This window comes from Dromiciops gliroides, chromosome 4 (assembly GCF_019393635.1).
Source record: "Dromiciops gliroides isolate mDroGli1 chromosome 4, mDroGli1.pri, whole genome shotgun sequence".
NCBI lineage: Eukaryota > Metazoa > Chordata > Mammalia > Microbiotheria > Microbiotheriidae > Dromiciops > Dromiciops gliroides.
Genome location: NC_057864.1, coordinates 398729664 through 398757364, shown reverse-complemented (window position 1 = coordinate 398757364; position 27701 = coordinate 398729664). Strand labels below are relative to the sequence as shown.

At 38.6% G+C, this 27701-nt stretch overlaps 1 protein-coding gene across 1 annotated transcript in view; it reads right to left on the bottom strand.

The window, feature by feature from the left end:
* Positions 1–27701, bottom strand: part of ARID1B (AT-rich interaction domain 1B) — a 581815-nt gene that overhangs the window by 12021 nt on the left and 542093 nt on the right. The window contains 8 exon segments of the mRNA XM_044001940.1: positions 367–463; positions 3487–3637; positions 8953–9125; positions 9443–9581; positions 15182–15386; positions 19524–19733; positions 25981–26139; positions 26868–26977. Coding sequence (XP_043857875.1) covers positions 367–463; positions 3487–3637; positions 8953–9125; positions 9443–9581; positions 15182–15386; positions 19524–19733; positions 25981–26139; positions 26868–26977 — 1244 coding nt within the window.

Genomic DNA, 27701 nt, shown 5'->3' with positions numbered 1-27701 from the left:
TCTGAAGGAGATGTGATAGTCATGAACTTAAGACATACATTCAAAGTACCCTTGTTATAAAATATGATACAATGTGTCAGAAATGTTTTAATGTGCTTCATGATACTACAAGTAATATTTATTTTTGAGATTTCAGAATCTCTGCTATGTCTCATGGTGCTGACTATGAACCATGCCCCTAATCTGAGAGAGAGAGAGAGAGGGAAAGAGAAAGAGAGAGAGAGATTTAAAATATTTTGTTAAACTTTGTAACCTAATCTGGTGAAATAGTAATACTAACTAAATGAATCAAGTTTCACAACGGAGGAAAACCAGTTTTTTAAAGGGAGAGGGAGAAGAATGATTCCCACCTCCTTTTTGCCTTACCGGTTGCTGTGGATATATTCCAGGCTGGTGCCCTCCATATGGTGGTTGTCCTGAGGGAGGTCCTTGTCCAGGATACTGCTGCCCATAAGGCTCATGCCTACAATGGTGTAATTCAAAAAATACCATCAACTACTAGAGAAGCTTCAGGTCAAGGGAGAAAGGACCAATTCAGTTTTGCAAAACCCGAACTTGCATTCTTTTAAACTCAAATTCGATTTCCATACAAAAGCACTTAGTAGCAGCAACACTTTGTGTTTCAGTAAAAGGGATGGGAACACCCATCTCAGGTAATGATGCCAAACTCTTGGCATGGCTGCTGGTTAATAGGTGTCACAGGAATACTGGTTGAACAAGCAAGCACCTCGCATGACGCCGGTCAAATGCCTTGGCCTTTGAGCTGAAGCTCCGCCTACTACATGAATGGATTTGCTACACCAAGGAGTTGTTACACAAGAATTTAACTTGCCACATCTTTAAATGAAGGTAGGAGTAAGAAACAGGGATTCAGGAAACTAAAGAAATAAATACACAAATATGTATACGTATGTATGCATGCATATATATATGTATATATGTGTAAATGAAGTTTCTATTGCTCCTTGTCAAGTTAATAAATTCCTATTTTCTTATTTCAAATGTTATTGAATTTGCTCACTGTAGTATTCCTTCTCACTGCAATGTAAAGATGAATCGTTCCATTCCTTAAAGATACGATGAATGAAGTCTGTGCTATTTGGCTCCAATCTGGTTTATTAATTTTAATGTTTAATAAGCAATACAAGACAAAGGAACAGGTGAAATTTGCTAATACAAAAGGAACAGGACAGGAAGTCCTGGATGAGGAAATGCTCACTGCCAATGTAGGTTGGGCTATTCTCTGAAACTGGTGGTCTTAAGAGTTACCTACTAGAACACATACAGTTTAAGTGATTTGTAGGATCTCACAGCCACATTTATCTAGATTCAATTTAAATGTACAAGCATACATTAAACACTTCCTATGTCCTAGGCACTAGGGATACAGTAATAAGAAAAATTGAACAGTCCCTGCTTTCAAGGAACTTACATTTTCAACTAGTTTGGGTCAGAAATGATCATGTTGGGTGGTGGGGGATAAAGGAAAATAACCACACATGATGAGAACTCTATTATTATGGGGTAAGTAAACTACTCTTCTCACCTTCCAACCAAGTGGTAGAAGCCTATAGATTGACATTTTAAAATCAGGCCAGGGAAAATACTTGAAAATACAATAGAGGAAATAGTCCCCCTATGCTTGCTTCAGAAAAGCGATGGCATGGAATTTTAAAAGTATCTTTTCACTTTCTATGGATGGTGAAGTTTCCCCTAAACATGCCTGTTCTACCCCAAACTCCCAAGCAAATCAAAGCAAAGCCCAACACTGTATACCCAGAACTTGTACTTAATTAGAACTGTAATGGTTATCTACTGAATACAAATGCTGCAGAGAAATTATCATCCTTATTTTTTGGCTAGGCTAATAACTAGGAGGAGACATGGCTAGGGCCACTGTGAGAAGGGCACTGTATCTCTATTGCTTTGAGCAGGTGGTCTCATAAAGGACCCAGGCTGTAATTTGATCTTTAAAAACAAGAAATAGGACCTTATCTTTTTTATTTCAAGGGGAAAAAAATTCTTTAAGCATTTCTTTGAAAAGCTTTCTGAGGGGCAGCGAGGTGGCACAGTGGATAAAGCACCAGCCCTGGATTCAGGAGGACCTGAGTTCAAATCTGACTTCAGATACTTGACACTTATTAGCCGTGTGACCCTGGGCAAGTCACTTAACCCTAATTACCTCACACACACACACAAAAAAAGTTTGAAAAAGTTTAGAAAAGCATTCTGCTTAACTATAAACTATTAAAAGTGCCTTTTGCCCCTCAACACCAACCCCTCCCCAATATAGAAAAAAAAATTTTCATCTAAATTCAACTTTGTTGGGGAGGTATGGAATTCATTGACTAGGAGAGGCAATTTTTAGAAAGAGGTAACCCATCCCTAAATAATGAGGCCTTTACAAAGATAACTTTTCTAAAGCATGTATTTTAGGCTGGGAATTAAACTACACTGGGAATTACTTAATTCCCAATGTAGTTTTCTCAGTAGTTCAACTAAGAATTCTATTCATATTTATTTTATGCAAAAATACTTTGGATGATCTTTTATCTTTCAGATAAATTTCTTTGAATTACTTTTCTTCTGTAAACATAAAATAAACCTCGATAGCTATTACAGCTTTCTCTTTTTCAAGGTACCAGGGAAGAAAAGCCTGTGCTCTCTGGCTCCTACTGGACTTTTTATTTAAAATTGGACTCTACGTTACAAAGGAAGAAAGTAGGAAGCCATGGCAAGTCCACCTTGAAAGCATTTCAAATGACATCTGTGTGCCTATAAACACAGCCTAAAGGTAAATTCCCATTGTAGTTTTCTCAATGCATGGGCATGTCCCAAAAGTATTTCAGAAGAAGGAGATGAGAGATTGGGGATGTGGGAGTATAATAAAGGGGGGGGGGGGAGGGAGGGAGGGAGAGAGAAAATTAAAATTGAAGAATTCTTGCTTCAGTTCATGTAAACATGAATTTTTGCAAACTATAGTAATAAACTTCACGGTTATTACAATAAATGAAAACATTTGATAGTTTTGTGCTTTTAAAGATAGAAATGTGCTTTTTAAATTTCAAATAGTAAAGACTGAGTACTTGGAGAGAAGATTTCTAAAATATTCAAGCCAAGTGAAGCATATTTTTATAACTTGGGAGGTTTGGCATTTCCATCTACATAAATACACTTGCATTTTAAAGACTGGGGTGAGGATTCTGCTCTGCCCAGACACACATCAGGAGTCAGACTGATGAAGGCAGCTGTCTAACACACCCACTACTTGTTGATCTACAGTAGGCTGAATGAGTGGCTACTCCCCACCTCATTAATTTCCATAGAAACCAGAAACATAGTGATCATTAGTGGCTCAGTTGCCAGGGCTCTCAAGTGTGTGAACTGCACTGTCCTCCTTTCTTAGATGTGTATGGAGAAAAGAGGATTCCTATGAAAATGTCACCTGCCTTCAGCTTAGAAAGCACAAATCAAAACCAAACTTACCTTCTGTCATAAGTGGCTCCATACGGAAACTGCTGCCTCTGGCCCATGCCCATATTAGATATTGCTCCAGTTGGGGCTTGGTTATACATATCTTGCATCCCACTATTAGGCATCTGTCCTGGTGTCACGAAGGGTTCGTTGCTTCCAGACACTGCAATATTTTAAAGAAGGAATAATCATTAAAGGAGACTGACCAAAAACACTAATCCCAAAGTTTCAAGGTAAACTATCTTTATCAATTATTTTATAAGGAATAATGTCCGGAACCCTAATAACTCCAGATGAACCATCCTAACAATGGTAACTGGTATCCAGTGCCAAAATAATGTAAGGAACTTTGGGTACCATTCAATTTCAAGTTCAAAATGAGTTTTAGGGACTTGTTGGGTTATTTCAAGTGGAGAAGAGTTCATCTTGTCAGCAGAATCACTCCTGCTCCTGTCCTGCACCACTGGTAGTTAGATATCAGTCTACAAGAATCCCTCTGGTCTTGAGCCCAGATACCATAAGGGCTTTGCTATATAGTTTCTAAAGTTCCTTGTTATTTCCATATGTTCTCCCCATCTTGCCGCTTGGTCCCCGTGGCAGAAGAAGATTTATAGGGATAGGCCAGCTGCAGGAAGGACCTGGCTTCTCACTTTCTTGATCATCTCCATGCACTTACCCTCTTCCCTAAAACTTGACATAATGTGGTGAGGAATACTACTTAGGGATGCAGATCCCCAGGCCTGGGTACTTGGGTACAGGAGAAAGCCCAAATGCAAGTATACTTCTGAGGCCTGGTTGTAGGAGACACAAGTAGCACTTGGTACAGAGATGACCACACCCTTGAGTGGAGTTCTGCAAACACCACATACAAATTTATTGGCTCATGAAATATAAAGGGAAATGAATAGTACATCCATAGCCATATTTGTTGTCATCAATGCATTCTTCTGAAACTCAGTTTGGAGAGAATTAAGAAGTAGCATGGGCCATTTCAAAATTTAGAATATTCAAAACTAGTATTTTCATTGGAAGAAGACTATAGGCTGAGAAACTATTTTTTAAACAGAGAACAGACGGCTGTGTAGATAGGTATGATTTTCTGCCATGAGGGTAACTTATGAAAAGGAACGAGATCCTCAAAAAAATTCTTTCTGACTTACTGATTTCTCCAGGTGGTGACCTTTATGAATCAGGGTAAAGAAAATAGCTACCAAATTAGAGTAATTCCAATTAATGAAAGAAGACACAACTGTATTTATAACAGAGTAGAGAGTTCCAATTAGGTCAGATATGCAAATTAGCATAGGCCTAAGGCCTGAAGGAAATTAGGCCAGACCTAGAGGAAACTAGCCTGTAGGCAATTAAGAAATTTAATAAAAAATTTAATTGACCCACGGTATTAATATTGAGCCTTTTCAGTCTATTGATGCTCTAAGTATGGGAAGACCTGGCAAAAATTTTCTAAGTTGGTAAAAAAAAAAAAATTGGGAGGCTAATAAGTTTGAAAAATGTACATGACAGAATCAAGCATATAATAGTATCTTTCATTATAATAACCTATCTCTATAATTTTTAAGATTTATAAAGTGCTTTTCTTACAACTCTATTAAATGGGCAGTGTTGGTATTATTATCACCATTTTATAGCTAGAAATGGAAATTGTTGACTTGTTTAGGTTCATCTAGGTGCATAAAGCTACTTCAGGTTAGGTTGGTTAGCATTTATTAAGTATTTGCTATGTGCTTGGTACTGTCAAGCACTGAGGATACAAAGAAAGGCAAAACATCCAAAAAACCAAAACCAAAAACCCACCCAACAAAACTTATTCTCAAGCAGCTCACAGCCTAATGGTGGGTGGGGAGGACAATATGCAAAACAACTCATATAAACAGGATATATCCAGGAGATGTATCGGGGGCGGTTTTAGAGGGGAGGTTCTAACTTTAAGGAAGATGGGGAAGGGCTTCTTCTACAGAAGGTAGGACATTAGCTAAGACTTGAAGGAAGCCAGGAGATGGATATTTGGAGGAAGGGCCTTCTAGGCATGGGAGGCACTGCCAGTGGAAATGCCTAGAGTAGAGAGATGGGGTATCTTGTGCAAGAGCAGCAAGGAGGCCCTAATGTCACTGTATCACAGAAGATGCGAAGTGTGGTCCAGAAGATGACAGTCCAGAAGTCTGGAGAGGCAGAAAGAGGCCAGGCCATGAATGGCTTATAAAAGCCAAACAAAGGATTTTATATTTGATCCTGAATTAATGAAGAGCCGGTGGAGTGTTGGAGGTGATCTGGTCAGACCTGCACTTTAGGAAGATCAATATAACAGCTGAATGATAATGGTTAGGAGGGGGCAGAGACTTGAGGCCGGAAGACGACTAAGTTGGCTACTGCATTGGTTTCAGGTGTGAAGTGATGAGGGCATGGAGCACACCGGTGGCAGTGTCAGAGAGAAGGGGGCAAATATGAAGAAGTGGTCAGACAAAAAGGAGGAAAACCAAGGAGAGCAGTGTTACCAAAACCTAGAGAGAATATTTTATCAAGGAGAAGAGAGTGAATGACAATATTAAAGGACACAGAGAAGCCAAGAATGATGTGGACTGAGAAAAGACCTCTCAGAAGAAGACTATATTCTACTAAATACAGAATTATACAGTCTTTATCATTTGACAAGTCAGTTTTCCTTTCTCGTGTATCGTTTGCTCATCTCTAAAATGAGGGGGCTGGATTAGATGGCCTGAGATCCCTTCTGACTCTCAAGCTATGAAAACATATTAATTATTAATCACGTATTAATTATTGCACTTGAGCCTAATAATAGGGTTGGCATTATTAGCAGCACTTTACAGATAGGGGAAAACTGAGGCAGAGAGTGGTTAAGAAACCCGTGTAAGGCTACTCAGCTAGAGGCAAGCAATCAACATCAAGAACCCAGGGCTCCTGATTTCAGGATCAGACTTATTCTATGACAACCTACTGCCTCAGTCATTTACAAGTGAGACAATATAAAAGACTCCCTTGACTTTTGGTAATCACTGTTCTCACCAAAGCTCAGCAAATTCACTGGCAATAAAACTGACATGGGATATAAGGGGGAAGACAGTTTCCATTTCATTTGGGTCAGGGATATTTCACATGAAAACACCTAAATTTCCATTTTGGGGGGTGCAGAAATGTTCTTATAACTTGTCCCAATTATTTAAATGTGTGTGAATTTACAGGGAGACAAAAAATAAAAGAAAAAAAATTTGAGGAAAAGGGTTCATTGAAGTCACTATGTCACTCAGTTGATGATGGCAACATATTACATTAAATGATCCTAAATTCTATCTAGTTCTCTCTAGGTAGGTTACAGTGTAAGACTGAAAATTTTCACCAACCTAAAACCTTGTTAGCAAGGATTTTTCTCTCTAAATAATAAGAAGTGTGGGCTCTGTGTAATAAAAGGAATATTAAAATAGTCTGTCTGGCCCAGGATAGGCAGATAATTGATTTAGTTTACAATAAACTCTAAAGCTAGACTCCCAAATGTTGTCTGCCTACACCTAGCTACTTCTCTTCCCAAAGTCACAAAATCACAGAATTTAAAGTTGGAAGGGACCCTAGGAGTTAGCTAATCTAACCTATACCCAAAATGAAACCTCACTATCCATCAATTAATAAGTATTTACTAAGCACCCACTAGGTGCCAAATATGAAGACAAAAACAAAACTGACCCCAGCCTCAAAGGGCTTATACTGTATTTGAGGAGGCCTTCAATACACTTATGCTGTATTCAAAATATATACAAACACAAGGTAATCTGGGGCTTGGTAATCAGCGGAAAGGCTGAAGTTATCAGACAAAGCCTTATGTTGAAGGTGGTGTTAGATCCCAGTTTTGAAGGAAAGCAGGGATTCTGAATGGCAGAGGTGAAGAGGAAATCCACTTCAGGCATGGGGGACAGATTGTACAAAGGCATGGTGATGGAAGATGAAACTTGTGAGGAAGACTAAGAATGTTCATTTGGCTGGACCATAGAATATATGAAGTGAAATATGTTATTAGGCAGGAAAGGCAGTTTGGTGCCAGAACATGAAAGGTGTTTTTACATGCCAAACAGAGGAGTCTGTATTTAATCCTCAAGGTAACAGGGAGCCACTGGATTTTTTTTGGGGGGTGGGGGGTTTGGCAGTTGGGGTTAAGTGACTTGCCCAGGGTCACACAGCTAGTAAGTGTCAAGTGTCTGAGGCCAGATTTGAACTCAGGTCCTCCTGAATCCAGGGCCAGTGCTCTATCCATTGGACCACCTAGCTGCTTCCACTGGAATTTATAAAGAGAAACATAGCTGTATTTTCATTTTATACAAGAGAGCAAAAGATACATCCCTGTAAAGATGTGACTGTAGTTTTGGAAAATCAAATCACACATTCCTACTGATTTACATTTTAATTTCAGAGATGCTTTATCTTCATATCTGATTGGTTAGGTAGTGATACCTAACATGTTAGGCCTAAGTCATTCTGTTCTTCAGATTTGATATGAAGGAGTTCATGATTTGTCAGGGAATATTTAAATGCACTAGAGAAGATCTGATCTAAAGAAACATGGAAAAGTGCTTTTAAAAAACTAACATATATTCTCAAATGTTTCTGCCTATAAAAAAAAAAAAAGGGCCAGATTTTTACAAAAAGAAGGTCATAACTTCAGCTATGAGAGAGCCACAGAAAATGATGACTGGGCTTCCTCTGAAAGCATCTTTCTTAGATGGAAGCTCAAAAGGTACTTAGAAGGCCGTGCCTTCTCTGGTGCTTACTATACAGCTGAAATTGGTAGATAAACAATATATGTATGTGATAAAAAAAATACATTATATAAATGTTTTATATATGTTGTTGTTGTTCAGTCATTTTCAGTCAAGTCCAACTCTCTGTGACCCCATGTTGGGGTTTTCTTGGCAAAGACACTGGAGTGGTTTTTGCCATTTCCTTCTCCAGCTTATTTACAGATGAAGAAACTGAGGGCAAACAGGGTTCAGTGACTTGCCCAAGGTCACACAGCTACTAAGTGTCTGAGAATAGATTTGAATTCATGAAGATGAGTCCTTCCTGATTCCAAGCCTAGTCAGTGTTCTATCCACTGGGCCACCTAGCTGCCCCATGTGATTAGAAATATACATTATATAAATGCTCTTTCCACGCTTAATGTACATACATATGTATGTATAAATGTGCATATGTACAACATATGTGTATATAAAATCTTATATGAGCACATGTAACATTTATACATTTATTATATCAATATATTATTATAAAATAAAATAAATGCAACATAGTGTATATAAAACTGTGTGTGGTATGTGTGTGTGTGTGTGTGTGTGTGTGTGTGTGTGTGTGTATTTTAAACACTGAATGTATGTCCTTTTGAGAGATCTGGTAAAGGTGTGTGACAGGAAGACAAAGGACGTGACCACAGCAATACAGGTAGCATTAAGTATATACCTTTTCTCATTCCACCAAAGGGGTCCTTGTTAGGTTCATAGGGCATCCTTCCCATCATGTCTGGAATGTTCATGCCCTGCTGGTATGGTGCATTTGGTGTCATGGAGTTCCGTTTGGGGAATGAGGAGTCACTCACATCCGAGAAGGGGTCATGCACACTGACTGCACTGTTCCTAGACAGAGGGAGAAAATGAAAGTTCAATGACATGGTAGAAATTACCACCACAAAGCCCAGAAATGAATCGGTACACAATGAACTTCATTTTTAGCTCTAGGGACCCCTCCCCCATCTTTCAGAATAGCCTATAGATAAATTTTGTAGTTATCAGCCTTCTAAGAGTCTCCAGGCTAATGCCATGCAAACTATTCAATTTTTTTTTCTCTATGGAGGACACTCTAGGAAAGTACGTAACCAGCTATGAAGAGCTTCATTATAGGCATCAGAACAATAAGGGAAATTATAAAGGGCATTGTGTGCAACTTAACATACCTGCCACCTGGCATTGGTGTCATCTGTCCATGAGGTGTAGAGGCTGGTGTGGGGGGCTTCAGATCACCTGGCACTTCTGCCATGGAGTTACTACCAGTTGACTGGGGGGTCTGTGGACCTTGTAAGGATCCCGAATTAGCTGAGAGGAGCACCAAGATAAAAGGAAAGGAAAGGTAAGAGATGATCCAACGTGATAGAAACCCACAAAAATAAAATGAGTTCATAATAAGCCTAATGACATTTTGGTACCTCTAGGATTTGCCACCATTAAAACTTAGTCATTTCACCTTTGAATGCTATTCGAAGAGGTAAAAGATGCTATTTTAGTCTCCCAAACAATGAAACGATAACTAGAATGAGGGCTCTGACTTGAGTGTGCTTCCTTATAAGCTGAAAAAGAGTGTGTGGAAAATAAATGAACTTATCCCTACTTCCTCATAGCCAAATGGAAAGAAGTGGAAACAACAGGTCACTAAATAAAGTAAAACATCATATATCAATGTGGTTCCCATCAACACTGGAGATCCATATTTTACTTTTGGGGAAAATGACTTTAAGGAACTCAAGAGTAAGATCATATTTGTCAGCCAAAGAGAGTTAAGTGCTAAAATGGAAATCTTCAGCAGCAAACACATTTATCTCCTTGGCCTTAGGACAAAAGCTTGTTACACACCCTTGGGGGGCGGGGGGGGGGGTGGAGCCAACAAAGTTTATTCAGTTCCTTCATTGTAACTACGTGCTGCTGGGAATAGAAAGGTGAGGTGGGAAGATTCCAGTTGATGAATAGAGAAAAGTTGGTGACTAATTTTTGATTGTATTAAGGGATGACTACTGGGGAGGTATAAATCAAAGTTGGGAATGAACACAGAAATCTGAAAATGGGTGGAAAAAAATCCATGGTTAATGCAACCCTTCATAAATCTGAAAGAACAGTAGCAGAAACACCATCACCCTCCTTCTAAGACGTGGCAGAGAAGAAACCTGCATTTTAAATCATTAGGAGCAAATGGCACCCACAACTCCTTGGAAAGATGGCTTACAAAGCTGTGTGATTTCAGAATGACCCTTATTTACAACTGTTCAAATTTACAGCTAATAAAAAAGGGAAAAATTCTTCCCCTTTGCCAAGTGTTTTTTTCTCTTCCTCTACGGTCTCTTTTCCCCTTTCAGGAAAGGAAAAAAAAAAATGAATGCAACCTCTTGAAACTCCATTAATAGCAAAGGCTGGCCGGCTCTCTAGGATATCCCTACCTTTTGCCAGAAGCTACAAATGTATACTCTAAAGTAAACAATGGAAAGGTTATTGAAGGTTAAGTACATTCACACACTTCAGACTGAACAGCCAGACTCCACGCTGGGAAGATAATTTACACAGCATGAACCCAGTGCCCTAGTTCTGACTGGGCTTGGGGAAAGGGGATGGGGAAAGGGAAGGAGAGCTGCTATGTCACAGGTCTACAGTGAATGGAGGTCAACCAGAGGTCATCTTTGTTTATAACCCAGACCCTTTTCTCATTTATCTTCCACTGAGGATTCCCTGGTTGGATCCATGACAGGTTTTGTGACATCACCTGTCAGCTAATAATAGAAATTCAGTCAGCCACCTGCCAGCAAAGATGGATGGGTTTTTGGTTACAGTCTTCCTAATTGAATGACTGGCTTCTTTACCCCATCCCTGGCTCCTCCTTCCCAAGCCTGGCTTCCTCGCTACCAAGGCAACCTTAGGAAGTAGTCTTTTGGCTCTGTTCATTACAACTTTAGCAAAAACTTTTATATGTTTATTATAATGAGATCCCCATTGGCATCATAAAGACACCACCATATGCCCCTAAAGCCCTCTTTAGGCTTCGTTATCCTTGTCGACTAATTCTCCTTATTTGAAAGCAGTCTCACAGTATGAAAAAAACCACCCAGACATTCAGCAGTGGTTACATTAATGCCTTTGGCTTCTAGTGTCCAAAAGAGTGGGAAGAGTGGGGAAGGGCCAACTCTGTCATTATAGATTTCCAGTGGCCAGCAGAAATACATTTTAAATTAGTGTAACAAGCACCAGCTTAAACACAGAAACGGGTTAGAATATACTTAGAACAGAAATGGGTAGTTTTCACATAAGTTCAGAAGTGACCATTAATTCATTACCTAAAATACTATCTGCTTTACGGTATTCTAGTTTGACTTGCAACAAATGTTGAACATGTGATACTATTCATGAGTATATGGGAAAAACTCATGGTTATCACCTGAAGTTAGGGTGAAACGACCTATACAATGGTAGCAGCATTGGGGGGAAAAATCAGAATTTAGGTTAAGAAAAGTTCAAAAGGTAGCTGGACAGCACACAGTTTCCTTTAGTTGAGAGTAACTTCTTTCAGTCTCTAACATATGAGATTCTGACTGAGTAAATGTGTCCAGAACACACCTCAATTCCTCCCAGAATGGCAATTACTTCATTAGTATACTGACCAATAAATGCCTGAACAAAGAAAGAAAACTTAGAGGCTTGGGTGCTAGTCCTAGGCTCCTGCATTAGCTTGCTGTGTGGTCTCTTGGGTAAAGTACCAAGTTTTTACCTCTCTGGGGTCCTTGCTTTCTGCCTCCCTAGCATGAGAAGGTTGGATTAGGTCACGGCCTAGGTCTCTCATCCTGGGTTAAAATTCCATGACATAAAAATGGCCATGGGCATCTGTTTATTAAACACTATTACCTAAAACATAATCCTTGTTTGGGGAAAAAAAAATCATCTAAGTGAAAAAAGCCCATGGATTTGTTAATGAGACCACCATCATATAGGGCCGGCATTCCTCTTTGTTCTGTCAGGCAGTGTCTTGAAAGCAGCCCAATTCCCAGCTCAATCCATTTAGCCTGCTTGTGCATTATGTAAGGCGCTTTTCCTCATGTGCATTGACTTAATGTTTAAGTCCAGGAACCTTTATGTCTACTTCCTGTTCCAGAGGGCTTCAGCTCCATTTAGACGACTAAAAGGGATGGATTATCTGAAGTACACCTGCAATCCTAGCTCTTTTGTGGCGTTAAAACGATAATGTTGCCATAAACTGCAGTTAAAAAAAAAAAAAACAACGGAAAAGAGAAAGGGCTGACTGTTAAGGGAACCGGCCTTATACTTTCTGAAGCATCTATACCCCAGCGGGATTTCTTGTACTAAAGCTGATGCACACTGGGAAAGCCATTCTCCATACACAAGTGCAGACCATTCAGTGACACAAGTTCTTTCCTGGCAAATAAAACAAACCTTTAGATCTTTGCAGACATCCCCACTTTGGTCCCTATGTCCTGCTGGGTTTTTATTTTGGAAAAAATAGTTTCAGGGCTGTTCATAGGCAGCTTGTTTTACTCTGTGAACTGAATGTAATGTTGTAGAAAATTTTAAATTAGATTTTGTCATTTTTAAGGTGTTACGTGATGAATAAAGACACAAGAGACTCTGGGGGTGGGAGGAAGATCTACTTTTTCTCAGAGCCTCATCATAAAAATCGAGGGATTGTTGCTCCAAAGCAAGAGTGGCCTGCAAGGTCTCTTGATGGTCCTACCCAAGCGATGACTTTAGCTGTCAAAATGGCAGCCAGGAGAATTAATTATTGGTTTAAAAATAATAATTGCCATTTCACCAGGTGATTCCTTTTTATTCTTTTTCTTTTTTGGTGAGGCAATTGGGGTTAAGTGACTTGCCCAGGGTCACATAGGTAGTAAGTGTCAAGTGGCTGAGGTTGGATTTGAACTCAGGTCCTCCTGAATTCAGGGCCAGTGCTCTATCCACTGTACCACCTAGCTGCCCCCCTTTTTTATTCTTTTTAAAAGAAATTACTGCTTAAAGTAATGTTTAAAAGTTGCAATGCATAAGAAGAGATATTGGAAAAAATATTTCAGACAGTGGATTGTGACTTCAAAAATGGAACAGTATAAAACTAGATAGCACCCTCTGATAGTAAGAATTGTTTAGAATTGACCAGGGAAGAGGCAGTGCAGGACAAAATTTAGGAGTGACTACACCCTTTGTACCTAGCACCAATGCAGTGCTTAATCGATAGAAAGAAATCATGGAAATATGTTAAGACATTTTGCCCGAGACAGTTACAAAACCTGTATTAAGGTCATGTTAGATTGGTTGCCCTTCTTGTTTTTATTAACCTAGGCCAAGCAAATGGTGAGATTGTTGCTTTGCCACAAAGTGGTTTAAAGCCAAGAGAACCCCCTCCGCCCCCAAAAGAATTTAATATTTTGGTTTACTTTTTTTCTTTTTTCTTTTTTTAAGGAGGATGTTTTAAGAAAATCCTCTAATGCTATGCTCCAATGAGAAGATGCTTACTTACCCAAAGTCATTTGTCAAAACTCGGGATGACAAGACAAGTACTAAGAAAAAGATGAGACTATTTAAAAGAGAAGAGACACTACTACTTCTATTCCTACAACTACAAATGACTATGGCTACTACTAGCCACAAGTGTGTGATTGCTAATTTGTATTATTGTGGATCTCAAATGCCTTTATTTTGATCACAGGTTATGCACTAACAAAATCTTTTAAGTCAAGGGAGAAGGCAGCTATCGTTATCCTTATTTTGCAAATGGGAAAACTGAGGCCCAAGTCAGATGAGGTGGCCAGGGCAGATCTATGACGGAGTTAGGAATGATACCTAGAATGATTGAGACCTGGGTCAAAGACTATGCTACGCAAACAAAACAAGGAACAAAGTCAAACCATAAGAACAATAAAATGGTCTTGTGGCCTTTCACCAGAACTATGAACTAAATTCCTTAAAATTGTTTCTCTGCTATGTTTTTAAAAAATGCAATGTTGCATTGACGGGATTAGGACCATCACACCAGGCCCATGTTTTTAGCTTGCCTGTGGTCTCCTGCCAGGGAAGACAACCAAAGTGACTTATTTTCATAACTCAGCTGACTTTTTCATCTATCACAACCTTGTGGCATAATTCCACAGACACTGGAATCCTACAAGTCTTTTGGAAGACAGACAGATGATCCAAGAGAAAAAAAAAGCAGGTCAATGAGACCTTGAAGCAAGCAAATGAGAACCAAGATACGATCACTTATTTTATAGAGATATTTTGAGGCAATACTCAAAAAAATGTGGGTAGGGAATGAAGGAAAAAGAGGAAGAATTTCTTAATCTATTACTCCAAAGCCTATGGCATTAAACTGTGAAACTACTCCCAGATTACAAATCCTTACATTCGCTTCACACCAACAAGTGTCAAACTCAAATGGAAAGGAGGTAGACACTAAACCCTATTAAGGATCCCTGTGGACAGACTTAGAAAACCACCTATGAATATTATGTAGATTCCACTGTATTTTTATTTATTTTGTTAAATATTTCTTAATTACATTTTAATCTGGTTGGGCCTTACTGGTAGAGGTGGACACTGGGTAGCAAGTCCAGGCATGTGTTTGACATCTCTGTTCTAAATCTTTTCCTCAGTTTTCAGATTAAACTTAAAACAAACCAAACCAGAACAACCAATCTTGCATTCTCCAAATCTAAGAATACTTTCCCTAAATCATAACTGATATAATGTGGGAAAACGTACTCATTTTACCTTTTCATCTTGTTTATTGTAATTTACCAAAGGTAGAGACTTAGTCTTTTGGGGGGTACGGCATGTAACACATATTGGGTGCTTTGCTGTGATTCGGGGATAGTCAACCATGCTTGCTTTATCTTTATTCCTAGACAAATGACTGTAGTTCTCCTACTTACCAGGAGATGGCGGCTGAATCTTAGCTTGTTTCTTAGTATCTCCAGTGCTGAAGACTTCTGGAGGGGGTTCCTCCCCTCTTTCAATCTTGCACTCAAAGGCAAACAGGTACTGAATATACTGCTTTTTCAGGGAGCTGGCTGCACTGCTAGAAGTGCCCACATTCAGGTTGGTGGCCAGCTCACGCCACTTTTTGTTTTTATTAACCTAGGCAAAATAAATGGCAAGATCATTGGTCTGCAGCAAAGTGGCTTGTTTAGAACCAGGAGACCCCCCCCCCCCAAAAAAAAAAGCACTTAATGTCTTGGTTTACTTTTTTTTTTTATTTGCCTCTTTTAACTAATGCTCATTACTCCCACTCAGTAGTGCATAGACAGCATTTACAGTTATAAAACCATTAAGGAACCTGCTGATAGCTACATAAAAAGCTTTGCTTGTTGAATCTTCTGCCTGGTGCTTCTTCTAATGCTTTGCACTCATCCAGGCTTGTGCTGCTCCTAGCGAGCAATTTATCTCTGAACAAATGTATGCTCTCACTCACACCCCCGCCCTCTTCTAATTAAAAAAAAAAAAAGGTTCTAAAACTAATTTAAAAAAGCAATAACAACAGCACTATTCTGCAATTTAAGCGTTTGAGCATTGATATGAAAAAACAGTGTTTCCTCCCAAATAGCCATGAGCTGCCAGAAGGATGCGCCTGTAATTCCTGGCTCATGTTCTGCCACTTGAGGCTTTCTTGGGGGATCGATCAATGCCTTACCGAGGACAAGATACACCAGGAATTGGGCCCCTTTACTAAATAACTGTAACTTTAAGACACAGTGACATACCATTTAATGCACTGAGTGGGGCTCTATTAAAACTGTCAGCTTAAGTGTGGTTGGTGGGCACCATTTATGCTTGTGGAGGGAATTGCTGCTATACCCCTCATCATGTGAAACCAAGGAATGGTGGACTTCTCCTTTTAAATTTAAGCCAAAGCAGAATCTAATTGCAAGGAAAAGCATGATTAAAAAAAAAAAAGTTTAGGTAATATTTTAACCTTTTCGTTGCCTCTAGGGAACAGAGTTATGAAAGGTTATTCGAATGAATAAATAAAACATGAGGATTTGCAAATAACTTGGAGAATATTTGGCCTTTTGATATACCTGTTATACCCAATAGCATCTGAAGGGTTAAGGAAACAGTTTTTCATAAAATATTAAATTTTAGGATCCAAACCTTGTCACAAAGCTCTTTATACCCATTTACTTAGCTCTAAGTGGTGCATAATGAACAAACTGCATAATGCTCAGAGAAACGCTCAATGTCTAAATGCCCAGTATTTTGGCATTTAAAACAAGGCTACAAACAGCAGGCCTGTGGCTTGCCTCAGAAATGGTAAACAGTGCGCTGCTTGGGACACCCTGAAATGCAAAGCTGTGAACTGATAAATATGCAGCACCTGCTCCCAACCATATCCGATGGCCCACTAGGTAGGGATCATGCCAGGAGGAGGGCAGTGCCAGCCCACTTCTCCACCACTGTGCCATCCAGCTACATTCAAATAAGCCTCATTAGCTAAGCCAGCAAGGACTCCCCTTTGTAGGCTTCGGTTGGTTATACACACTGTGGAAATAGCTGATGTGAGGTGTTCCAACAATTTCTACATTTATTTATGAGCTGATCCTATTTTTTCTCTAGTCTATAAGTATACTTTACAAGACTCAAAAAGAAGGTAGCTGAAGCACTGGGGTGGGGAAATGGAGAGGGGAAAGGGGGCTTCTCAGAGGGCTTTGAGTTTTTTTTTTTGGTTTAAGCATCCATGACTAAAATGAAACTCATCATTCCACTTAAACCTAAATGGTAATGACTGAAGATTTTAAACTTTAAGTGTTATATTCCTCAATTCAAATACTGATTCCAGGAACTGTTTTGAAAACAGTGACAAGAAATGTTTAAAATGGTACCTCAGTGCTCTTGCTCTCTGTGAACAAATATTTTTTTTTGTATTTTTCTGTTTCTATCAATAGTACAAATCATACTTCCTATGACTCAAAGCTAGAACCAAGGTGTTAACTTTGATTGATGCTCCTTATTCATGTCCTACATCTAGTAGTGACCAAGTCTTAACAATTTATTCCTCCTTCCAGATTAATTTTGCATACATCTATTCCTTTTCATTTGCTTAGATTACTATAATACTTGTAGAACCACCTTTCATGACCTTGGGCTCCCTTCAATATTTTCTCTATAGTGCTTCCAGATTGATCATTCTACTGATTAAAATAAATAAATAAATAAATAAATGAATGAGGAGAGCAGGGCAGCTAGGTGGTGCAGTAGATAAAGCACCAGCCCTGGATTCAGGAGGACCTGAGTTCAAATCTGGCCTCAGACACTTGACACTTACTAGCTGTGTGACTCTGGGCAAGTCACTTAACCTCAATTCCCCCCCCCCCCCCAAAAAGGAGAGCTAAATGGCATAGTGGCTAGAGTCCTGGAGGCAGGAAGACTCCCCAAAGACTCCCCTTCCTGAGTTCAAATTTGGCTTCAGACACTTACTAGCTGTGTGACCCAAGAAAATCCCAAATGGGTTCAGGAAGAATCAGACACAACTGAAATGACTGAACAACAACCAATTAAAAATCTTCAGTTAAGGGGCAGCTAGGTGGCACAGTGGATAGAGCACCGGCCCTGGAGTCAGGAGGACCTGAGTTCAAATCCACCCTCAGACACTTACTAGTTGTGTGACCCTAGGCAAGTTACTTAACTCCAGTTGCCTCACAAAAAAAAAAAAAAAAAAGCTTAAATAAATAAAAATCTTCAGTTGTTCTGTTTCCCATTTTAATTTATCAGTTTTATGGTTTTTGGGGTGTTTTTTTTTTTTGATGAGGCAATCAGGGTTAAGTGACTTGCCCAGGGTCACACAGCTAGTGTCAAGTGCCTGAGGCTGGATTTGAACTCAGGTCCTCCTGACTCCAAAGCCAGTACTCTATCCTCTGAGCCACCTAGCTAGCCCTTTTATCAAATCTTAATTCTTTTGCCTGCCTTAAGAAATTCCATAAAATCTGGCTCAGCCCTTTCCCTCAATGGACTCTTCAAACACTCCTGAACACACTGGTTTCCTCACTGTCCCATAAAAATACCTTGCTCATTTCTCTTTAGTCAGGTCGGTGCACCCATTGTTTCACAAAAAATGTCACGATCTTTCCTATTTCCATTTCTTTGCAATTTGGCTCTATGACCCATATAGGCCATCCCAAAACTCTTTAATGCAATTTAAAGCTTAACATTTGCACTAAGACTTTTGGGGGTTTTTTGGTTTGTTTTTTTAAAACACAGGTGAACAGTGACGCTGATAGAGTATCACAGAATGTCAGAATTAGAACGAGATCTATAAGGCCATCTAGTCTAGTTCAGTCTATATCTGTACAGGATGACCCTCTGTAACAAGTTTAAAAAATGGTTGTTTGGATTTCATTTGAAAAGCTCTAGATTTGGAGAAACCCACTCCTCCCCGGAACTGTTGGGTAGCTAGCTTTCATTGTTAGAAAGTTGTATAATGAGTCTGCATGTGTTTTAGTACAACTTCTGTCCAAATGGCCCACATTTTGCTCTGTGGATCTAAGAAAAAAGTCTTCATTAATAATCCATTTGTAGGGGCAGCTGGATGATGCAGTGGATAGAGCACCGACCCTGGAGTCAGGAGTACCTGAGTTCAAATCCAGCCTCAGACACTTAACACTTACTAGCTGTGTGACCCTCGGCAAGTCACTTAACCCCAACTGCATCACTTAAAAAAAGAATCCATGTGATGACCTAGGCTAAACATTTCAAGTTGTCTTCAATGGTTCTCGGTTGGCATGTTCTCTCTCTCCTTTGGCTATGGATGCCAAGTTGACCACAGTACTCTACATGTTGCCTGACTAGAGTGTAATAGGGCCCTCCCATCTTAATATAACCTAAAATGGAATTAGCTTTTTTTTGGCTTCCACGGGACATTATGAACTCACAGTGAAACTGTAATCCAGAAAGAAGCCCAGTGTTTTCAAACAAAATTTCTAGCTCATCCTAGTCTTGTGAAGTTGAATTGTTTTTAATTCAAGTGAAAGACTATAGAGTTAAATGTTTATCTTATTCAATGGAGCCATCTTTCAAGCCTGCTGAGATTTCTGGATCCTGTCATCCAACATATTAGCCACCCATCCCTTCCAGCTCTAAGTCACCTGATTTGATCAGTGTGCCATCTAAGCTTTCATCCAAGTTATCCTTTTGATAAAATTACAGGGTACACAAAATCAGAGAGCATAAAGCTCCTTGTCCCCGAGACACTATAAAAATCAGTGCTCCGTCTCTCCTTACCTGTGCCAAGCCTCCAATCTCTTTGACGCAGACATAGAGTCTGAACAGGTCCAGGGGCTTTTTGCCGACTGCTGGCAGACTGGCCACAGGTGAGCCTCGCTCCTCCATGAAGGTCAGGTATCTGTCTACCCACAGCTTGCGCTCAGGCTCGTTCCCCAGCTCATACACTCTTGTGATCTTCTCCCCAGTGGTTGTAGAAGAGCTCGATTTCTAAAGCATAGAGAGTGCATTGGGAGGAGGGAGGAGGGAAGAGGGAAGAGTAAGACGAAAGTAAGCAACTCGCAACACACAGAAGAAGAAGAACAAGATCTAAAACAAACTACTGCTATTGCACAACAGTCAGGAACGAAGGCTACTAGTTCAGGCACAAACAGTACATTCTCTTAATTAAAAATTTATTTGACTTTAAAGGGCCCAAACTCCCCTTTTAATGAAATGAATCATTTTATCTCATTGATACAAAAGCGTTGAATCCCAGAAGGCCAGTTTTTGATAATGCCTCATGTTATTTTTCGAATAAATGGGGGGAAAAATCCCCCAAAACCATTTCCTTTCTATGATCTCAAATTGTGGTTCATTCCAAATAAAACAAACTTCTGGCCTCCCTTCCTTCTTCCCTTCAACTGAAACGGCATCACTTCACTCAATGGCCTGATATGACAGGACTGTGACAAATTTTTTATTTCTTATCCCTACTTCTCTAACACACTGACTACCTACAATTTATCTGTATCTCTCTTGTCTGCACACAGTTGTTTACATGTTGTCTTTCCCATTAGTGTGAGCTCTTTATGGAGCTTTTCTTAGTATTCCCAGGGCCTGGCACATAGTAGGTTTTTGTAAATGTTTATTGGCTGACCATTGTCAAGATGAGAGTGGCTACATTCAGCTGTGTGTGTGTGTGTGTTCCTTTGTACCAGTATAGACCTAATATATGGTTTTCAGTGAAAAACAGTGTAGGGAACAAACTAGATGTAACTGGGGGTTTTAGAGTTTCAGAGGAGGAATTCTCTGGATATTCAGTCTTGAAATTTAATTGGGTAATGTGGCATAGTGAAAGACTACTGGTCTTCAGAACCAGAAGATCCAATTTCGAGTTTCAGTTCTTACTAAGTGACCATGGCCACTTAAATTTTTTCTCTATTCATATGAAAAATGAAGGCATTACTACATGCACCACCCACGTTATAGGTTTGTTACGAGGAAAACGTTTTGTGAGCTTCAAGATTCTTATGAGTGTTGTTATTGTTCCATTTTGCTAATCACTTTCTGTTTTAATATCTTATTTTCCCCCCCAAAATACCCTATTTGGGGGGGGGGGAGGGCAATAAGGGTTAAGTGACTTGCCCAGGGTCACACAGCTAGTAAGCGTCAAGTGTCTGAGGCTGGATTTGAACTCGGGTCCTCCTCAATCCAGGGCCAGTGCTTTATCCACTGCACCACCTAGCTGTCCCCCAAAATATCTTCTTTTAGCAGTTGTACAAATAGCAACACAAGCTGGAATGAAGACTTAGAACTTCCATTATTACTATAGTGATGTAGTTCTATTCTCTTCCAATTTATACAATGGTCTGTTTGGTACTTGGTATTCTATGCTATCCAACTGTGATACTAAAATATCCAAAGGGCATTTGGGGGCCAATCTGGTTTCTGCATCGTCTAGGCAGGGAAGATGATTGGCTTTATATTGGTGAAATGAAGACTATGCTTTATGGCTTGCTACTCCACATAGCTGATGAAAAACTTCTTTTGAATTGTTAGTGAAGGATTTCTTGGAAGAGGATGAAAATGAGATTTAAAATGTAGCTTACTTAGGAACAGCCACTGTTTTAGAATACATACTTCCTAACACACTTCCATTATCTTTGATGGTTAAACATTTCACTGGAATCTCTTTATTTAAAGAACATATTGTCATTTCTCTTTAAAAAGCCTAAGTCTAATGCTAGGTGATACCCTGTTTGGGGTGAATGCACCTGAGTAAAAGGTGGGCTCTGACACAGAAATCCAAGTATACTGCCAGAGGAAGTCAAACTTCTAATAAAAAGGTGTTTTTCATCTCCAATTAACTTATTACCCAATGAAGGAGGTTTGGTTTTTTTTTAATTGCTCAATCAGTAGCATTAGAAATATTTATGCATAAGTCATTTAATATAAAGGTGTTAAATTGTTGGAAATTTAGAAAAATGGGGTATTATAGATCAACTGAAATATAAGTCTCGGTCTTATAAATTTTGTCATTGGTGTGAACATGGGACTGAACTTAAACTTCAGATAAGCACGACTACATTAGCTGGAAAAAGCTTTATGTGTCTCCTACCCCTTTTTTCTTTCTACTTTGGAAAACAGTACCTACTTTCCGCACTCTCACACTTAAGTTTTTTTAGGTCCTACTTCTATGTTGGTATAGGTATGAGAGAGAACACCAATTTCTATATACCTTTCTATAGTTTACCCAAAGGTGTATTTAAAAAGGTAAAGCAAAATTCTCACATTAAATCTAGTATCACTGCAGAAAAGAAATTGGTTTTGAGAATTCTAGATCAGTGATGTCAAACTGATACAGAAATGGGAGTCACTAGATACTGTATAGAGGGATACCTTTGAGCAAGATACTGACTTAGAAAACCACATATTAACATTATCTGTGTTCTACTGTATTTTTATTTGATTTTGTTTAATAATTCCCAATTACATTTTTTTCCATTTTCTTTTTGTTTGTTTGTTTGTTTGTTTTTTTAGTGAGGCAGTTGGGGTTAAGTGACTTGCCCAGGTTCACACAGCTAGTAAGTGTTAAGTGTCTGAGGCCGAATTTGAACTCAGGTACTCCTGACTCCAGGGCTGGTGCTCTATCCACTTCGATATCTAGCTGCCCCTCCCAATTACATTTTAATCTGGTTTCAGCTGCACTGGGAATGTCGAGGGCAGCACAGACTAGTGTCTGACCTGCTCTGTTCTAGATTGAGAGTCTGTCCATTCAAAATCTTAATAAAGGATGATGAAAGCAATGACACGAAAGTGTTTGCTTTTAGCTATGCACCATCCAAACAGCTTCACTAACAAATAGCTTATATGCTTCAATAGCATATTATCAGGCTAGAACTAAACTCCTCCAGTGCCAAACTAGGGAGTGGCCTGTGGTGTTTTTTAGGCAATGATTAACAAAGTATGTAGCATCTCATTCTATGGATAAAGTATGATCCTGACATGAAAGGGATGGAGCCAGTTTAATCTAATATAAGACAAGCAATGAAAAGTTTTTTAGTTTTAATCCTGGCTCTTCCTTACCCCCCTACCTCATCTTGCCATGGAAACTTTGTGCAAATCAAGTGTTTTTCTTATATAATTAGAAAAATGCCACAAAATGGTGATTTTTCACTAGAACAACGCTGTTGATTTTGTTTTTTAAAAAGATTTTAATTCTTGCAAAAATACTTCCATAGCACCATTCTAAAAACATCTTTGTACTTTAAAAAAGTGAATTTAATTTGATCTGAAAAATCAATGTGAAGCCATTCATATTATGGAAATACAGGTAAAAATAGAATTAAAAATATCTGGTCCTAAATTATCAGGGTACATGTATATGAAAGAGTCATGACAATCAGCATAAATGGCTGAAGGCTGTGAGGAGATAATGTTCTCTAAATAACTCTAATGTGTCTGCTTATACCTCTAAGTCCTCTTATTTAACTGACTAGTGACTGCACTCATTTGGGATTCAGCACACCAAAAAGGCATTTGGGGAAGCAAAGAGCAAATCTAAGTCAAATTTTATCTGGCTCAACATATATCTTTTTGGTGCAGGGATTTTTAATCATGGCATAAATAAAACTTATTACACCTGGTTAGGCAGGCAGAGCAAACTAGATTCTTTCCAGCACAGTTGTTAATTTTTTAGGCCATTAAGGTAGTATTTACCAAATTACTATTTCATTGCCCTAAGTTGTACCCACATGTCTTGAAATAGTTAATGTCTTTTGGTAGGGGCCTGATTAAAAAAAAAATAAACAAAACCAATCACAAACTATCCCATTTGCACAGGACACGGTCTGATATAGATGGAGAAGCAAAGCTAGAAGATAATGAAAAATTACAGTAAGACATTATTACAGTCTTTTGTTGTGGGGAGAGGGGGAATATAAGCATAATTAAATTATGTCTGCAACTCTTTAAACACCTTCTAAAAACTTACATTTCAGTATTCTTTACCAAATGGGATCCTTTGGTTTTTTTTTTTGGGGGGGGGTGTATGTGTATGTATTCGTGTGTGAATGTAAAATTTTCATTTTTAGAATATGCCTTAATTATGTAACATTGCATTAAATAGCTTGACACTTGTTACATTTTCAATCCTCCATTTAGATTAAGGGGTGTTGGAAGGCAACTGGAAACAAGAGATGCTGGTCAGAGCCTGCAGTTGAAGAATTAATGAATTGCATACATTTGCAATTATTTGATAATAGAGATAATTCTTTGCACTTCATTTATAATCTACTTTGGTACTCTTCTTAAATTAACATCTCATTCAAAAGAGTGGCATTTTCTCGGTGCAGAGTACTCACTCTCACCTAGCTTCACTATTGAGCATTACTTCTCAGGTCTTTTTATCTACTGCCAGGGCCAGCAACTCTCTTATAAACCTTTATAAACTAACAATTTGTGGTGTGGGTGTGAATAATATAGGTAAATGTGCTTTGAAAAAGCAAAAAGAAAGCACTCTATAAATACAAGCTGTTTTATCAAGCAATCATTTGGTAGTCTTAAATTGCAGGATAAAATTGTGGTTCTTAATTCAGTTCCACTCAGGTATTCCTGGTACAGGAAGAGTATAACTATTAAGTAACAGTACATTAATCTTACCATTTAAGGGAGCGCTGGTTAATAATGAATAGATAGATCTATCTATGTATATTCTATTAATTACTTGGCCTATAAGGCTATCATCTTGCGCTTCTTGATTTCATACCTTGGGTCAATTTCTTAAAAATAAAGTATAAATTCTATTTGAAAGTTTACAGTTTTGTTGATTCTAAAATAATAAGGACAGGGGAGAAGATGGAAAAACAAAACACAATGTCGGCTGCCTTCTGAGACTCAAAGCAAATAACACAAAGACATCAAAATTAAGGAGGTGCACTCTTCCTTCCTCTTAGTTTTCCCTAGGAGGTTTAAAAAACCATTTTTTTTCCTCTGTTGTTTGGGAAACAAAATGTGTCTCTGTGGACAAGGTGACCAGAAGTGTGGCCATCTCCTCTCTCCTCTAAAAAGGAAAACACTGGTTATGTGGAAGCTTCATGTGAATTCTATAAACATTCTGGAACAACCAACTCCTTTAACCTTCAGCTCAGTTTAAATTAGTTAATGGGATTATTAATAGCAGCCTCCATTCTGGGTTTTGACTAGATTGCCAGAAACCATAGTTAGATTCTTCATCATCTCCAAGTTGCTCTTCAGGAGCTGGGCTCTTCATACAAAAGTGAGGGTGTTAATTAAGACTTCTTTATAAGGTAATTGCATGTTAAAGGTTTTTTAAAGTACTTTTTATTCTTCATCTGAATATAAAATAAAATGTTTTAACAGAACTATTATTCCTTTAGAAAAGGGCACAAAATTAATTTTTCTATTGAGAAAAAAAATGTCCTAGACCTATGACCAAATGAATATTTAAACTAAAAAAAAAAAATCTCTTGAACTTACATTAACATTTATGTTCTTTGTATTTCATGAGGCAACCACTGCTTAATTTCAAGGGTATTTGCATTGCTGTGCAGGATACAAATTTTTCTACCTAACCTGATTCTAATGTACGTAAACATTATTCATCTAAAAAGTAGCATTCTAAAAATACACATGCATTAACTTTTCCCCAGCCTTTTTGTTCATTTCAGACAAATGGATTGAAACAATGCACAACCGATATTATGCTAAACTGTGCCCCAAGATTGTAATATTTGCATTTTCAGATAGGCAATTTGGAAATAAGATGTTTCAGAGGCTGAACTGCCCATAAAAGACTTAGTTCAGATGCCGAGCTTGTAATTTACACCATGGCTGCTATTAGTTCTCCGATAACAGAAGAAACACCTCATTTAAAAAACCTTCTCTAAGTGCACAATGAACCGAACATTTAATGAAGTCACTTGTGTGAAGGAGTTTGGACCCAGTAACAAAAATGGATTCTCCTTATAAACACATTCAGCATGCTTTGTAACAGAGGTGAATCACGAGAAGAATGCTTGCCTCCTTATAACAGCTACTTAACTATCAGAATTCAAACTTCTATGATGCACATAAACTTATTTGTTTATTAACAATATATTATAAATAAATATAATCCTTTAATGGATAAGTACAATAATTAAAAAAAAATAAAACAAACAAACAAGCAAGCATTAAAATAGAATTAATTACCAAAAATCCCCAAAAAACCAAAACAAAAACCAGAGCCACTTACAGGGCTTGATGGAGTCTTTGGCCAGCCTGGGCTGCTAATGCTATCACTTTCATCTCCATGAAATGAGGAGATGCTAGCAGAGCTTGGGGACATTGGGGAAGGGACTGGAAGGTTGCCTGGGGTTGGGGGCTGAGAAATACCCTGAGAGCTGTAGCTATCCTGTGGTAGAGGAATAAAAAAAAAATATGACAAAGGCAGGGCAAACTTTATTTAAAATAACAAAAAATACATCCAGTAAAACAGAGTGACCAATTTTTATATATAATATGTATATATAAAGAGAGACATATACAGACACAGACACAGACACATATAAAGGTATTAAAACAACATTCTTAATTAGTATAACTTGGTAAGTTTGCTGGATGCTTGGATAAGGTCCACTAAGCCACCATGCTTACTTCAAGCTAACATGGAATGCTAAGCATGGGTTTCCCCTTATGAAAGAAAGAAAAAAAAAGCTGTTCACCTTATTTATTAAATAAGGTGGGAAAGCAAAATATTAAGTATGTTGTTGCTGCTGAGGCGGCCAAAACAAGAAGCTATAAACTAAAGGCAGAGAAAAATGGTTGCGAGTTCGAAACCAGGCAAGATCCCTTCTTTCCCCCACCCCCAAACTCCCAAGCATGTCTTCTTCTGCTTTGCTCCCTGTTCCCTCCTCCCCCATGAGTTAAATGCCATGAGAACTAGTAACTTTCAGATCCACACCATGAAAAAAAAAAGTAGAAAACAAACAAAAAGGTTGCACACAAATGGAAAAGACATGCGGGAGAGAAAGAAATCAAAAGGAAACTAAAAGGGGAAGGCCAGATCCAGAGAAGGAAGGACAACACAGCAGCCTCCTGCTCGGCCAAACCAACACCACGTGCACAAGAGGAAGGAAATACCTTTGACTTGCTCTCAGCCTGAGGAGTGCCTTCTTCTTTACCATCTGTTTTGAGAGGCACGGGCAATTTGGACTCACCAGGTGACATCATATCTGCAAGACCCATAGATGCTAATCGAAAACAGGAGAAAAAGTTTAGGATTATACATATGGTTTGCCAGTGCTGCCTGCTAATGCATGCTGTGAAGTGAAGGATGGGGCACGCGATTTTTCCCTTGAAGAAGTAAAAAATATGTAACCTTGGAAAATATGTATCCTTGAAATGAAAATAGTACTCTAGATTCTGGCAATCCTTTACAAGAAAAGAATAAGGTATTGTCTTTGCATGCTAAAGACCAAATTATATCTATCATTATCATATCAATCTGTCTATTGTAACCTATCATCATATCTATTGTTATCCATCCATCCATCCATCCATCCATCCATCCATCCATCCATCCATCCATCCATCCATTTCTATCACAGCCATAACAGTAACAAAAAGAGTAGGGCATAGTTGGACACCAAACAAAATGCTAAACTAAGATTTTCTTAAACTAGTAAAATGCTGGAGAGAATATGGATATTACATACTTGGGGAATGGAAGATTTTAAAATGAACTACCACATAAAAACAACTTTGAAAGACTAAAAGACTGATTAGCGTAATGACTGACCACAATTCCAGAAGACTAATGATGCTATCTATACCTCCTGACAGAGAAGTGAAGGACTCAAAGTGAAGTGTGAGATATATGTATCTCTATTTTTTTGGGGGGGGGGGGGATGTAGAAATTTGTTTTGCTTGACTATACATATTCATAATGGGTTTTGTTTTAAATTTGTTCTCAGT